At 50.2% G+C, this 15047-nt stretch overlaps 1 protein-coding gene across 4 annotated transcripts in view; it reads left to right on the top strand.

Annotated features, from left to right (window-relative positions):
• Ank1 (ankyrin 1) overlaps positions 1–15047 on the top strand; it is a 97584-nt gene that overhangs the window by 55006 nt on the left and 27531 nt on the right. For all 4 annotated transcript variants that reach the window (XM_026409323.2, XM_026409321.2, XM_026409322.2 and 1 more), the window contains 15 exons: positions 758–854; positions 2244–2322; positions 4463–4560; positions 4650–4874; positions 6062–6216; positions 6576–6787; positions 7264–7468; positions 7861–7957; positions 8158–8386; positions 8919–9044; positions 9169–9288; positions 10535–10613; positions 11076–11150; positions 12902–13033; positions 14097–14243. In XM_026409323.2, the coding sequence (XP_026265108.2) occupies positions 758–854; positions 2244–2322; positions 4463–4560; positions 4650–4874; positions 6062–6216; positions 6576–6787; positions 7264–7468; positions 7861–7957; positions 8158–8386; positions 8919–9044; positions 9169–9288; positions 10535–10613; positions 11076–11150; positions 12902–13033; positions 14097–14243 (2076 nt within the window). The remainder of the gene's footprint in view (positions 1–757; positions 855–2243; positions 2323–4462; positions 4561–4649; positions 4875–6061; positions 6217–6575; positions 6788–7263; positions 7469–7860; positions 7958–8157; positions 8387–8918; positions 9045–9168; positions 9289–10534; positions 10614–11075; positions 11151–12901; positions 13034–14096; positions 14244–15047) is intronic.

Below are 15047 nucleotides of genomic sequence, written 5' to 3'. Positions count from 1 at the left end.
GCATTTCACCCTCAGCAACCCAAGTTCCCACTAATCCATTCCTGCTTCCCATCCTCTGATGGCTCACAGTCCGAGCCCAGAGCTTGACTAAAACAGGACATTTATGCCCAGGAGTTCCATCCTCAAGGGGGCAACTCCTGCCTGTCCATCTCTGTGTCTGTGCCCATGCCACCATGTTTGTGGTCATCACTGCATGAGCAGTTGTGATTCCATCCTGTCAGTTTCAGATCACAAGGCCAGGGCGCTCACTGCTAATGATAGTCAATGACATGCAAGGACAAGGACCCAGGCTCCAAGTCCACTTCAAGCAAGAGAAGGAAACAATGAGGCAGTGTGGGGTGTGGGCAGCTAATTCACCAGTAGCTTGAACTTCTTTGTAATGAAGCTTTAGAAATAATGAAATTTTAGGGACCATGTTATAAACACACACACACACACACACACACACACACACCCCTACAGCCCTTCAAAATAAATGGTCTGATCTGCAGTGGGAAATGACAAGCTAAGGAGGTTCTTTCTGGCTGTGTTGTCTTTCCTACAAAGTCTGGTATAGACTGAGTTAGGAACTGACCACTGCACACTATACATCAGGGCTGGAAGGAATAAGACTGAGCAAAATCACAGCCAATGGTCCCCTTGAAGCATCAGAGACTTCCCTGTGTCCCTCAGGAGCAAGCATTAAGAGGTAGACCAGGAGAAGCACTTTTTCAGGAGGTCTCCACCCTGTCACTCACTTGAGCTTGTGTTCTTTCAGGAGAAGAACTTGTTGGCTCCAAGGCTGAGAAGCCGGATTCCAGGGACTTGGATGAAGAGAAAGAGCTGTTGGATTTTGTGCCGAAGTTCGACCAAGTGTAAGAAAGGGCTCACTGGAGGGGTCACACCAGGCATGGTCAGGGTACAGCCCTGCAGCTCAGAGTAGGATTGCAAATCGAGGAGAAGTCAGAAGGACAGGCCCTGGGTGTGCTGTCAGTATAGATGGAAGGCTGGCGGGTCAGGCTGCGGCACCAGCACCTTGACCACCAAACGCGTACTCAGAGGCCTCCCTCACAGTGCGCTGTCAGTTGGGTCTCTTCACTTCCAGCAGCCACGCACCTTTCTTCCCCCCTCCCCGCCCCCTCCTCGCACTCACAGCTTCACAATCACACCTCTTCTCCTTTTCATGCACACTCAGCTTCTCTTCGGAATAATCTTGGAGAAAGGTTCACGTTAGAAACTTGCCAAGCTGATATCAAACACTGACCTCATCTCTCCGTCGGTGATGTACCTTAGAGAAAGCCCACAGAGGTTCTATATCTACCCGGAACCCATTTCTCAGCCCTCCCTCTGTCTGCTGTGACTTAGGCCACCACAGATCCATTTTTCCACAGAGATGTTTTGCAAATAAATCTACAATCAACCAGTTTTTAGAAACACCAGGGTGTTTCCCATGGCTTATACAAAACCAGACAGCAGGACAGTAGGAAGGGAAAGTGTAAAGAAGTTTAATCTGTTGGTGTTTACTAAATATCTGTTAGAAAAAAAATACAGAATTTGGACCCTTATGTAGATTCATTTGGTGGGATCAAAACCCACACCAAGTACAATTTATGCTGCAGTCTGGCTGTAGCAAAATAACCAGGGGGTGATGAGCAACTTGTGTACATTGATACAGCAGGATGGGAACCGTTTATTCTAGGACAACAGAGGTATTTATACATTTTGCACAGCTTATCTTAATTAGCATAAACTAGATACATCAGTCAACCAATAAGGAATCTGCATACTTAATGGCTCGCTTTTGTTACTTCTCAAACCACTCCCTCTGGCATTTTGCCAGGCACCATCCAGACTTGTTTACGAACTCTAACATTCCCCTGGCAAAATGCCAGGTGTTATTTTGACTTGTTTACAGACCTTAACAAATTTAGATTGATGTATGAGTGAGGACAGAGTAAGGGTTCTGTTAGCAGGCAAGAGAGAGCTGCAGAAAGGGCAGATGAGTCGGGGCTGGAGGGTCCTTCTGAGCGATATGAAGGGCAGCTAGGCTCTGCAGAGGGCACAGGGAGGAGACAGCTTCAAGTCTGTTCAACCTGTGGAATCAATCTTATTGCACTTGCAAGGGCGTAATAAGGCTGAGGTGAGGGGGAGGGTTGCTAAGTCATTACAAAGGTCCTGAGGTCTTTCATTTCAGTCTCTTGGGAGAGATAGGAGGTGACTTCAAAAGATCCGCCCTTTGATTTCCCAATGTTCCTGGTACACAGGGTGGAATCTCCAGCCATCCCGAGGATTCCTTGTGTCACACCTGAGACAGTGGTGATCAGATCTGAAGAGCCAGAACAGGTAAGAAGCACCATTTCTCTTGTCTTCCCATTTGTAGAGTGAGGATATGACCCCCGGACAATGCTTATTTTGAGATGACCTGGAGGACAAAAGGAGCTAGCATGGAAAAACTTGTTGTGCTTCCAAAGCACTTTCAGATCTGTGATTTTGTGTGCTCTGTGTAGCCCGTGTTCTTGGCATTCTCATCCTCCCAGATGTGAACACCGCGGGGCTCAGGGAGCTCCAGGGTGTAGGAAACACCATCAGAATAGTCTAATGATGAGTCAGGGTGAGAACTGACACCAGCAGTTCTGGCTCTCGAGCCACATGCATGGCCGAACCTCTGGGCACATACTCTCTGCACCTTGGGGCAGCAGGCAGGGAAGGGAACCTGTGGCAGGTGGAGTGCAGCCTGCACATCTCACAAAGCTCTGGGAGAGTCGCAGAACTCTGTGCTCCTCTCACATTCGCAAGAGGGGACAGCTTCCATCTCCCCTTCCTCCAAAGAATTCTGGGAGCTAGAGATACCAATACAGACAGAAAAGACATGCCAGAGACCTGCTTTGGGTGTAGGGTCTTGTTCATTATGGTACCCTGTTTTATGACTTCCGAGATTGCCACCTGAATTTATCCAAAAAAGCAGGATGGGAGGCAGTTTAATTTTATGCCATTGGCACTGTTTTTTTTTTTTTTTTTTTTTTAAGGACGGGGGGACTTCTTGGGGAGAAATTAAAATAGTGCACTGTTTCAGGTTGGATGTCACTGTCCCAGGGCCTGGTAGCTGAGTCAGTCGTGGCTGTTAGACTCTAGCTAAAGTTGATTTCTTTCTCTGTTCCCTAAGTGGTGTCTGTCTCACAGCAGCAGCCATAGCCCTGGACCAAACGTGGCGCATAGGGATAAGCCCGCCACATGGCTGTTGAGCAGCAGGTTATATATCACAGTGATGTAACATGAGTATAACTGGGTGGCATTCGAGAGAAATGGTCAAATATGGCCCCCAGAACTGCAGTGGCATAGTCCCTGGATGCTGCTAAAGATAGCAGTGAGAACCAACTGAGTAGAACTGGGTTCTGTTGTTTCCTGACCATTTCATTCCCTTAAAATCTCTCTGTGTGTGTGTGTGTGTGTGTGTGTGTGTGTGTGTGTGTGGTACTGAGGTTCAGACCCAGGGCCTACCACTGAGCCACACCCCCAGCATTTCTCTTCAACTCTGCTTGAGTCATAACTCATCAGGGGCAGTTTCCTGGATTCCCACTAAGTGCCCTGTCCAGGGCTCTACAGACCCTGTAGAGGAGGACCATGAGCATCTGCCTCCTAAGAGTCGCTGTCCAGCTGGGAAGAGAGGACTTATACACGTGGGAGCAGGGAGCACAGAGTGCAGGAAGGGTGAACAGTGAAGTGCTTAATGGCGTCTGTGAGTGAGCCCTTCCAGAGTGGGGAGCAGGCAGGCTGGGGTCAACAGGACAGCTCCATAGAGGAGAAAAGGCAGAAAAATAGGTGATGGGAGCAGGGAAGGTCGGGGGTGAGGATGTTCTGCACCAGGGGGAGGATGAATAAAAGCAGAGTTGAGAATCCATCTAGAGGCCACTGAGGCCAGATGCAGACCCTGCCGTTCTCTGGAGTCATGGTGGTATTCAAGGACCTGTTACAAAGCAGCCAAATGGCCCCTTTGGTTGCAAGGAATGTCCCTCTCCCACAGAAGAAAACAACAGGAAGCCCCAAAGGCTTGGTGTGTTCACTTCCCGTACCTCAGGTGCCCATGAGGCAAGTAGGTAGGAGGGGATGGTGCAGGGGCCAGGGCCAACTCTAGAGGAAAAGCCAGTCTGCCTGGACAGAGCTTCTCCACGGGGGCACTGTGGGAGGGAACTGTGGGCAGGTGGGCAGTGTATGCAGCTGGCAGGGGACCTAGAACCAGACTGAAGAGCGAGGACTCATTCCATCTGTTCCCGCACTCTGCTCCGGGGTCTGGAGCCAAGCTAAGGCCAGCAAGAGGGGAGGAAGCCGATGCTTCCCTTTAGACCCCAGGAAGGCCTGGTCCCCAAAGAGTGAGTGGGTGAGCCTGTGAAAGCAGGTTCTCCATGGCGCCACTCCAAAGCTGTTGTGGCCTGGAGCAGTGTTCAGGTGGCTCAGGGGAGACAGGGGGCCCTTTTCTCCTCTTTAGGCATCTAAAGAATATGATGAAGACTCACTCATCCCCAGCAGCCCCGCCACAGAGACCTCAGACAACATCAGCCCAGTGGCCAGCCCCGTCCACACAGGGTGAGTGACACAGGACTCGGGGACCCACTCTGGCCGTGGGGTGGGGGTGGGGGCAAAGGTGCCCAACCTGGATCTGCCTGTGCCTCCAGGTTTCTGGTGAGCTTCATGGTCGATGCCCGGGGAGGCTCCATGAGAGGAAGTCGCCACAACGGCCTGAGGGTGGTGATCCCTCCGCGGACCTGTGCCGCACCCACACGTATCACCTGTCGCCTGGTCAAGCCCCAGAAGTTGAGCACGCCGCCCCCGCTGGGTGAGGAGGAGGGCCTGGCCAGCAGGATCATCGCGCTGGGGCCCACAGGGGCCCAGTTCCTGAGGTGAGACGCTGCTTTGCAGGACATGTGGGCAACGTGTGTCCGTAACCTGTTCCCGTCCTGATCACCCCACTGCCACCACCTCAGCAGCAACCACCTAGAACAACCCTGCCACAGGGCAGAGCTGTGGGAGCTTGTGACAGAGAAGCAGAAGCGGGAGCCTCACCCCCTTGCTCTGCTCTTGCTCAGGTACTCTAAGGAGTCCATAGCCCTGGTGGAGCTTCCTACTCTCAAATCCTACTGGGACACTAGAGAAGGGAATGGAGATGGGGCTATTTGGGGGACCTCCAGGATTTAATTATGTATGCACTGAAATGGTGGCACTGGAAGGCAGCTCCTACAGCACTGTCCCTCAGGACCACAGGATGAATGGACTTCAGGTGCCTATTCGTCACCTTCTCTGAAGCAGGGTCTGCTTGGAGCTTTCTTGTCCTTCAGACAACAACATCCAGGGTTGTAATGTTGGGAGAGGTTTGGCCTTCCCATCTCCATCCACCCTCCTGTCAATCATCATTTGCAAAGCTTTCTTATTGATTTTTCTCTTTAAATGTCAGCCTAAAATCCTACCTCAAGGAAATGTCATTATGGCCATTTAATAGATGAGAATGCAAGGGCTCAGAGACCTATCTAGGGATAGCCCATGTTTTTTGTTTGTTTGTTTTGGGGATTTTGTTTGGTTGGTTTTGTTTTGTTTTGTTTTGTTTTGTTTTGTTGGTACCAGGCATCAAACTCAGGGGCACTGGACCACTGAGCCACATCCCCAGCCCTTTTTATATTTTATTTAGAGACAGGGTCTCCCTGAGTTGCTTAGGGACTCACTGAGACTGGCTTTGAACTCACAGTCTCCTTAGCTGCTGGGATTACTGGTGTGTGCCATAATGCCTGGCATTCACATAGTTTTCATAATCAGGTCTGAGGGTGAGATCATTTGGCTGAGCTTCAGCCATGCACACAGGCCAGGAGAGTTGCTGTCCCTGCATCTGGGCCTGCCCTACCTGTCACTCCAGACTCATGGGAGCCTCAGGAGCCTGAGGCAGGTCTAGTCCACTCCAGAGAACTTCCCAGAGGGGCCTCCACTGTGGCTGTGGAACCCCTTTTTCCTTCTGGGCAGGAGTGAGCTGCCCCTCCCCCGGGCCACCTGCACATGCAGGAAAGCAACTTGCCTACCCTCTGCTCTGTCCCTATCTCAGCCCTGTGATTGTGGAGATCCCCCACTTTGCCTCCCATGGTCGTGGGGACCGTGAGCTTGTGGTTCTGAGGAGTGAAAATGGCTCTCTGTGGAAGGAACACAAGAGCCGCTCTGCAGAAAGCTACCTGCAACAGATCCTCAATGGGATGGATGAAGGTAACAGAGCCCCAGGGATACCAGATCTCTCACCTTTGGGAGATAGAATTTGAGGCTGCACGTTTGGGGTGGGCTATCAGGGCTGCCTGGAGTTTGGGCAGTGACACGAGGCTAAGAATTGGCCCCACACAGTCAAGCTCTGGGTCCCCAGGTCATATGAGTGGGTGCCCTGCTTGTAGACACACCTCTTCTGCTGGGCCTCTGGGCCTGGGCGCTTCTCCCTCCAGGACACCTCTCTGCCTGTCATAGGGAGGGTGTACGCCCTGTGTCCTGGAGATAAGGAGGCTCAGGCCACGGGGTTAGTGGCTGATCTTGAGCTCAGTGTGACAAGCTGGTGGCCCCGGGCTGTGTAATTCCAGAGCTGGGGAGCCTAGAGGAGCTGGAGAAGAAGAGGGTCTGCCGCATCATCACCACGGACTTCCCCTTGTACTTTGTGATCATGTCGCGGCTCTGCCAGGACTATGACACCATTGGCCCTGAAGGGGGCTCTCTGAAGAGCAAGCTGGTGCCCCTGGTGCAGGCAACGTTCCCAGCAAATGCTGTCACCAAGAAAGTGAAGCTGGCTCTGCAGGTGATACAGGCCCTCCTGGCCAGGTCCTGGAGGGTGGAAGGAGTGCAAGGCCCTGGGAAAACAGGGCATCCCATGCTTTCAGCCAGTACCATTAGAATTAGGTTTTTGACTTAAAAGCTTAGAAAGTTGGGCGAGAGGGATGAGGCAGACGCAGCCTGTCAAGTCGCAGAAAGTCCCACATCACACGTTAAACTGCAAGGCCGCCTATGCTCAGCAGGAGAAAGTTCCTGCAAAGATGTGCCATCCCTGGGAAGGAGAGGCAGAAGGAAAAAAGGTTCAGAAAGGAGAGCTAATCAGTGACATCAGAGCTGGGATTGGCCCTGTGCTCAGCAAAATGAAGATAGTGGCCCAGCAGCGGGGGGCAACCTCTCTCACCAGGAGTCTTTGCCCTGTGCATAGAGGGCACCATGCCGTCTCCCGTCATGCCTGCCCCTCTTCTGCCTGGGGCTGAATATTTTGCCTTTGGCACTTCACAGGCCCAGCCTGTCCCAGATGAGCTAGTCACCAAGCTCCTGGGCAACCAGGCCACGTTCAGCCCCATTGTCACGGTGGAGCCGAGACGCCGCAAGTTCCATCGTCCCATTGGGCTTCGGATCCCACTCCCTCCTTCTTGGACTGACAACCCAAGGGACAGTGGGGAGGGAGACACCACCAGCCTGCGCCTGCTCTGCAGCGTCATTGGTGAGAGGTTCCCCTTTGCCCCTGTCTAGCAGCACTAGCTCCTTCTGTCACACACTGGAGGGCAGAGGGAGATGGGAGAATGCCAAGCCAGCAACCGTGGTGGTGGGTTTTGTCGACTTCCCCTGGGGGCGGTGTGCTCTTCCAAGACTTGGGGGGATGAGGCATCTGAATTAAAGTCCATTGCCTGGTGGAAGAGCCCTCTGAGCCCTAGGAGAAGCGAGTACTGCAGGTCACAAGGAAAAGGGACAGAGTGTGAGAAAATAGGTCTGCTCAGTGCTGCAGACCAAGCAAGTGTCACCCAGAAGTCCACCTCTGCCCTCGCACACCAGGACCTTAGCACCATGTTCACATCCAAAAGGGTGTCCCCAGCCCCACTTCTGCTGGTGTTGCAGGCGGAACTGACCGAGCCCAGTGGGAAGATATAACGGGAACAACCAAGCTCGTGTATGCCAACGAGTGTGCCAACTTTACCACCAATGTCTCTGCCAGGTGAGACGAGGCCCAGCCCAGCATCTCAGGCTTGATCTTGAGGCTCTTTCATTACCCCCCCACACAGAAGCGCCCCCAACCGCCAGACGTGGCAGAGTCACCACTGTGTGGCTTGCAGGTTGTGCCTGACCAGATGGAGATGGAGCTTTGTTTTCCTCGGGCATTGAGGAAGGTAGTCAGGACTTGCCCTCTCTTTTAAGGTTTTGGCTGTCGGACTGTCCTCGGACTGCTGAGGCCGTGAACTTTGCCACTCTGTTATACAAAGAGCTTACCGCAGTGCCCTACATGGCCAAGTTTGTCATCTTTGCCAAAATGAATGACCCCCGGGAAGGGCGGCTGCGCTGCTACTGCATGACAGACGACAAAGTGGACAAGACCCTGGAGCAGCATGAGAACTTCGTGGAGGTGGCCCGGAGCAGGGACATAGAGGTATGCCAGGGTCCTCAAAGGCCTCTAACACTTCTCATAAGAAGATAAAGCTCTGGAGCCAGGGCAACTCTCAAATGGGTTCAAATGAGAATGGCAGGTGAGAGTATTATGTACCCAGAAAGGATTATTATCATAGGTGAAATTAAAATATAGCCAGGTTTTTCTGGCACTTCTCATGACACTGTCTCACTTTTGGACAGGTAGAAAAACAGACCCAGGATTTTTTCAGAAACTGTATTGTGATGTCCTGGTTCTGGAATGTTCTAGATCAACTGCCTAGGGGCATAAGAAAATTCCTACAGAGTGTAAAATCTTTGGGGGCAAGGAAGCATGACTCATTTATCATAACCTTATAAATAAAGCCTTTTCCAAAACGAACAGTGGTGTTTCTCAGAACACACTCCTGTGTGGCCTGCTGTCCCCCTGTGTATGCACCTGACTTCGGGTGGGGGTGGGAAAGACCAGAGCGTCAAGACAGGACATCTGAGCATTTCTACCTGACAAGCTATATTGGCTTTTTTCTTTCCTACAGGTTTTGGAAGGAATGCCCCTTTTCGCAGAACTTTCTGGAAACCTGGTACCTGTAAAGAAAGCTGCCCAACAGCGGAGCTTCCACTTCCAGTCATTTCGGGAGAACCGTTTGGCCATACCTGTAAAGGTGCTGGCCTCCTCTTGCTGGCCTCTCCTCTGGATCTAGAAAGCTGGGAGGTGAAAAATCTCTAAACCAGCCACCTGGTGGCCACCAAAGGGCCTGCTGAATCTTCTTTTATGTTTGAACTTAGGTGAGGGACAGCAGTCGAGAACCAGGAGGGTTCTTGTCATTTCTGCGCAAGGCGATGAAATACGAGGACACCCAGCACATCCTCTGCCACTTGAACATCACCATGCCCCCCTGCACCAAGGTGAGCCACTACCTGGGGAGGACCAAAGATGGGTTACCCTAAGGACGTTCCCGAACAGACCCCAGGATAAACACCTCCTTCGGGCTTCTTCCTATTGAAAACGCAGCCTTTGAATTCCCTGAGGTACACCTGGGCCCTTTACTCTCCTCTGGACATTTGTTCTATGACCTGGCAGGGGAAGCCTGCCCTGGCTCTCCCTGCAAAGCTCAGTCCAGCTCTGGTCATGGGACGTGAGGAACCAATGTGTCAGATGGTAATGGGTTTATTCACTCTGTGAGCCCTGAGCCCTCTGGGATATGAAGGTCAAGTGTCCTCCTCAACTTCCCTTTCTGAGGCTTCTGAGGTTTTGAAGTGCATTTTGAATTAGCTGTTCAAGGTTACCCAGCCCCTGGACATCTGTTCTCCAGCCTCTTTTTCATTGACTCACTTATCTTCCCCAGGGTGCTAGGCCCTCACAGAAGGGGATCCTGGTGTCCTCAGCCACTGCAGACACCCAGGGCTTTGAGCTCAACAAAGTAGTCTTCAGCAAGTATGTTCATTTGTCCATATCTGTCAGAGCGCCACGGTCACCACCTATGCCAGGGACTTCGGAGGGATCATGTCCTCAGAATGTCTTGTTCCTTGTTGGTGTTGTCTGGCTGTGGTCGTTTTAATCGTTAGCCTTCTGTGCTAAACTAGAATCAAGCAAGGTCCCATTCATATGTCCATGAATCGGATTCTCTTTTCTTTCGGGGGATGAGGGTGAACCGATACCTCTCTCCAGAGAGAATTCCTACATCTTTGAGCAAAGCAGTTCTTATTGTTAAGCCTGAAGCCAGTGTCAGAAGCTGATCTGTTGAACCTAAAGGAAGCCAAAAAGAAAAACTGAGTTTTAAGGTCAAACTTTGGTTCCATGGCCCATACACTGGGTGCCTTGGGAAAACTGCTTCACCTCTCTATGCCTCAGTTTTCTCATCGATGAAAGGGGGTTAGTAATAATACCTATCTCATAGGTGTTTGTGGTTGGTGTGAGCATTAAATACAGCCTTGTGCATGACAAGGGCTACATAAGTTTACCATTATTCCTAATAAAGTATTCAACTTTCATCAACTTCTTTTACTCCCACCTCTTCCGTCTACTCTGTTGAGCCTCTGAAGGAATGGAGCTACTTACTCCTGCCAGGACCACAGCCTCAACGCTCAAGTCACCTCCTCTGAGAAGGGGGTATACCCAAAACCCAAAGCATCCTTTGACTTTCTTCTGCAGGGGAGCGGAGCAGAAGATAGGCGAAGGACCTTGACTCCCCTGTCCCTGAGATACAGCATTCTCAGTGAATCAACACCAGGTATCAACCTCTTTGTGATGATGTATTTTTGCTCCCCCTAACTATTTTTTTTTTTTTAGTACTGGCAATTGAGTGGTGCTCTACCACTGAGTAACATCCCAGCCCAAAATTTTTTTTACTTTTTTAAATTTTGAGACAAGGTCTCACTAAGATCCTCCTGCCTTGGCCTCCCAAGTAGCCAGGATTACAGGCACACACCATTGTGTCTGGCTGCTTGCTCCCTTTGAAAGGTTATAAGTGAGCTTGTGACGCCTCTACCCTCCATGCTGCTTCCTCAGCCTGTTCTGCCAACAGCATGCAGAGCCTTTGACTTGGGTCTCCACCTGACCTCTTATAGATTCAGCACGGGTGTCTACGGAGGTTCACAGTGAGACTTGGGCATCCATCAGAGGCCGTATACACGTGCCTGTCAGTTCTGTGTCCTGCTCAGGCTGCTAAATAAAATCTAATGCATCTCTTTAGGTTTTCTCAGTGGGACAGACCGAGCAGATATGAAGATGGCTATTATATCAGAACACCTCGGCCTCAGCTGGGCAGGTGAGTTGGGGAATTGGGGGCAGAAGAGGCCTTTGTCTCACCCCTACATCCCTTTCTCTTTACTGAGCAATGGATAAAGCATTTTCAACCCTGGTCTTCATTACCCATTGTGCATCTGATTTGTGTATCTGGGTAGATCCCTTTGCCAAGCCATACCACTGAGTTCCAATAAAAAAGCAGGGTGCTCTCTTCCTCCTCCCTTTCTGTCTGGTTTTCCTTTGGAAAAAAAGAAGCAACTCTTGACTTTACAAAAGATCTCACTATGGGGCTGGGATTGTAGCTAAACGGTAGAGCACTTGCCTAGCATGTGTGAGGCACTGGATGGGATCCTCAGCATCACATAAAGATAAATAAATAAAAATAAAGGTATTGTGTCCATCTACAACTAAAAAGAAATTTTTTTTTTTTAAATCTCACACTGTATCTAGTTCACCTTACTTTATAGATGGGAAAACTGGGATCCAGTTCAATAGAGTTGTGTAATTAGCTAGTGACAGAACCCAGAAAAATCAAATAAACAAAAGAAATGCACAAACAAAACATCTCCCAAAGGCCTGTGCATGGCTTCCTCCACTCGATGCATGGCCTTTCCTTTGAGGCCAGCTCAGCTGAGCGAGGTCGGGGGGAGGCCAGTCTCAGCAGGTTTCATTGACAATTGGCCATAGCTGCAGCCTGCCAACAGCAGTGACAGATCTGATTTGAAGGGAGGCAGGTGGACAAAAGAAGTCAACCCCCAAACTGTATTTTATATAGCCATAGGCCTACAATCTGATTCTCCCTCCCCACCACTTTTTTAAAACTTGTATGTGAATGGACTCCTAGACTCCCTCCCTCACCTTACATGCCTACACAGTACTTTAGACAAACTTGCTGAACGGCAGTATCATGGGAACTCAGAAGTTCAGGGACTGTTCATTCTTTAAGTCACACTCCTGCTGCTTTGAGCATGTGTGTATGTATGTGTGTCCATGTGTTCCCATGCATTTGCACATATATGTGTGTGACATGTGCTTGTGTGCAAGCATATGTATATTGCATTGTGTCCATGTGTGTATAAGTGTGTGCATTAATGAGTGCACATGTATGCATACGTGTGTGTTGTGTACATGTGTTCTGATTCACATGATTACTCTTCCTATGATCTACCTCATCTTTGAAATCAGACTCTGAGGCACTTTTCCCTCTTAAATACTGTGAGTGATAACAGTAAAAATAATCAGAGCGTGGGGGAGCTACAATTCTACATCACTGCTGTGCATTTAGATAAAAACTTCCATTTTCATTTTAAACATAAGTAATACCTTTTCCCAAAACTTCCATTTTCATTTTAAACATAAGTAATACCTTTTCCCGCCAGAGTTGCCTTTTTGCCACCATTGGACCCAGGAGGAAAGTGGGCAGCCTCCCAGTTTGGCCAGACAGTACTGCAGTAGGGCCAGCAGCCTCAGCCCCCTCTTGGTTCCAGGACTAACTTGTCTTGTGTGCACGGAGAAGCTGCTAACCTTGCTAAGAGGCTCGTTCTCATCATCTCGTATCAGAAGTCCTGAAAGGCAGGGCGTTGTTCATTTAGTTGCTTGATCATTCTTTCAACACCTGTTTCCAGAGCACCCCTCCCCTGCCCTGTTTTCTGGGCATACGAAGCTGTAGGTTCCTGCGTGTCAACCAGGTCCCTGGTGAGGAGAAACAACCAATCTAAAGGGAAAGTGCTCTGACTCCCTGTGCTCACATCTGCTCTTGGTGTTTTCTTGCAGAGTTGGCCCGAGAGTTGCAGTTCAGTGTGGAGGACATCAACAGGATCCGTGTAGAAAACCCTAACTCCTTGTTGGAGCAGAGCACAGCTTTGTTGAACCTCTGGATCGTCCGTGAAGGCGAAAACGCAAAAAGTCAGTATCCCAAGCTGAGGAGGCCTCGTTCCACAGACTTGCTAGGACCTACTTCTTGCCCAAGTAGCTCTTCCTTCCAATTCCACCCCTAATGCTGGTCCTTGTGATCTCTGACTGCCTCTCTGTCTCTCTCTGTCTCTCTCTGTCTCTCTCTGTCTCTCTCTCTCTCACACACACACACTCACACACACACACACACACACACTCACACACACACACATACATACACACATGTACACACATACTCACACACCACTCACAGTAAAAGGTCTTCCAGGCAATCCTGCTGGAACACATTGCCAGTGAATCTTGGCCTCAGTCTTTCTCCTACCGTGATAAAAGAGAAAAATTTCCCCAGGACCCCTGATGACAGCATATATATTGACTCATCTTCAGTCTTCCTGTTGGACTTCTCATCCAAATGAGTGTTGGCTTAGAGCAGAGTGTGGGTGGGCCAAATCCCAGAAGGAGCAGTTCTGTCCTCAGGCACATCGTTGTCCAACCTGGAGGGAAGATTTGACTCACTCTCTTTTCAGAGTATCCTCAACCAAATTCCTGTCCTCAACAACACTAAGAGAAATTTGAATGTATCCATTTGCATCTCAAATCAACAGGCAAGGACTCAAAATTTCAAAAGGACAGAATCCAATCATTCTTACCCTCATTTTCTTGTTGTACTCCTTTTAGATTACAAAACACCAGTCTTTGGATGCTTTGCTGAGGAGTTGAAGATGTAGTTCAGTGGCAGAACACCTGACTAGCATTCATGAGGTGGTCACTAGCCCTGCAAAAAAAAAAAAAAAAAGGATGTGTTGGGCACTGCTAGTTTTTTGGAAAAGATCTGTTGTAGCATAAAAAAAAAAAAAAAAGAAGAAGAAAAGAAACATTTTGGGTTGATTCTGACAAAAGAAGGGTCCCTCCACCTTCTGAAAAAAAAAATGATCATCTCCCTTCTCCCATCATCCTCCTGGCCCAGTTTTCAGGCCTGCAAAACAATCCCTGGCTGCTCTAGAATCATTAGAATTTGCTTCTCAGGCGCCTCTTCTCTTCTTTCTTCTGACAGTGGAGAATCTATACACAGCTTTGCGGAACATTGACCGCAGTGAGATGGTGAACATGTTGGAGGGCTCAGGCAGACAGAGCCGCAATCTGAAGCCAGACCGCCGGCACGCAGACCGGGACTACTCGTTGTCACCCTCCCAGATGAATGGTGAGTTTCCTCTGGTATGAGGCAGCTGCTGGCCTGGACCTTCCAGGCACCAGTTCTGGCAAGGCCCCTTCCCAGGACACTTTTCCCTCCAGACCACTTTTCCCCCAGGGAGAACAGAGATAAGCGAGAGAGACAGGTAGCTTACACCTGTGCAGGTGGGCACACCCCCCCATGCCACCTGCCTCTGTAACCACATGTGGAGTGTCTCCCAGGCCTCACCACTAGCACCGAGGTCCCAGCAAGGCTGGATGTGGTGGGAAAGAGCTTGAGTCTGGGAAGCACCTGGTTAGACCCTTGCTCCACAGTCCATGAACTTTCTGTGTCACTCGTCACAAGGCCTGGGCTCTCTCTGGGATATTGGTGTCCCTATTTTAGAACGTTCAGTGGTTGGAAAGCAAAGGTTCTGGTTCGAGGTCCAGTGTGCATTAGCGGATGTTGTTTAAGAAATCCCACTGTGGCCACGTGGGGGAGGCTAAGTGGTTTCCTTTAGTCTGAGTCCTATCTCTTTCCTTAACTCTTTCTTTTCTGTTTTCCTCATTCCATCTGTCTCCCTTCACTCTTTTTGGTGTGGTTCAACATGGCAGGGAGCCCCAGTGAGATCTAGCCCAAGGAGAGGCAGCCCTGGAGGCCCAGCCTTTGCCCCAGGACCCCGCAGCTACTTCTTTTTGAAGCAGCAGTGAAAACAGCCACCGGCACAGCTCGAAGGCACAGAGCCTGGGGGCTCCCAGGCCTTCCTTTCACCTGCCTTCTGTAGCCAGTGGGCAACGAGTAGAAGAGCCACTTCAACCCTCAGTCCTGTGTGCT

The sequence above is a fragment of the Urocitellus parryii genome, chromosome 14, assembly GCF_045843805.1.
Source record: "Urocitellus parryii isolate mUroPar1 chromosome 14, mUroPar1.hap1, whole genome shotgun sequence".
In the NCBI taxonomy this organism is placed as follows: Eukaryota; Metazoa; Chordata; class Mammalia; order Rodentia; family Sciuridae; genus Urocitellus; species Urocitellus parryii.
Note: the sequence above shows the minus strand (reverse complement) of the source record. Positions and strands in the feature narration are given on the sequence as shown.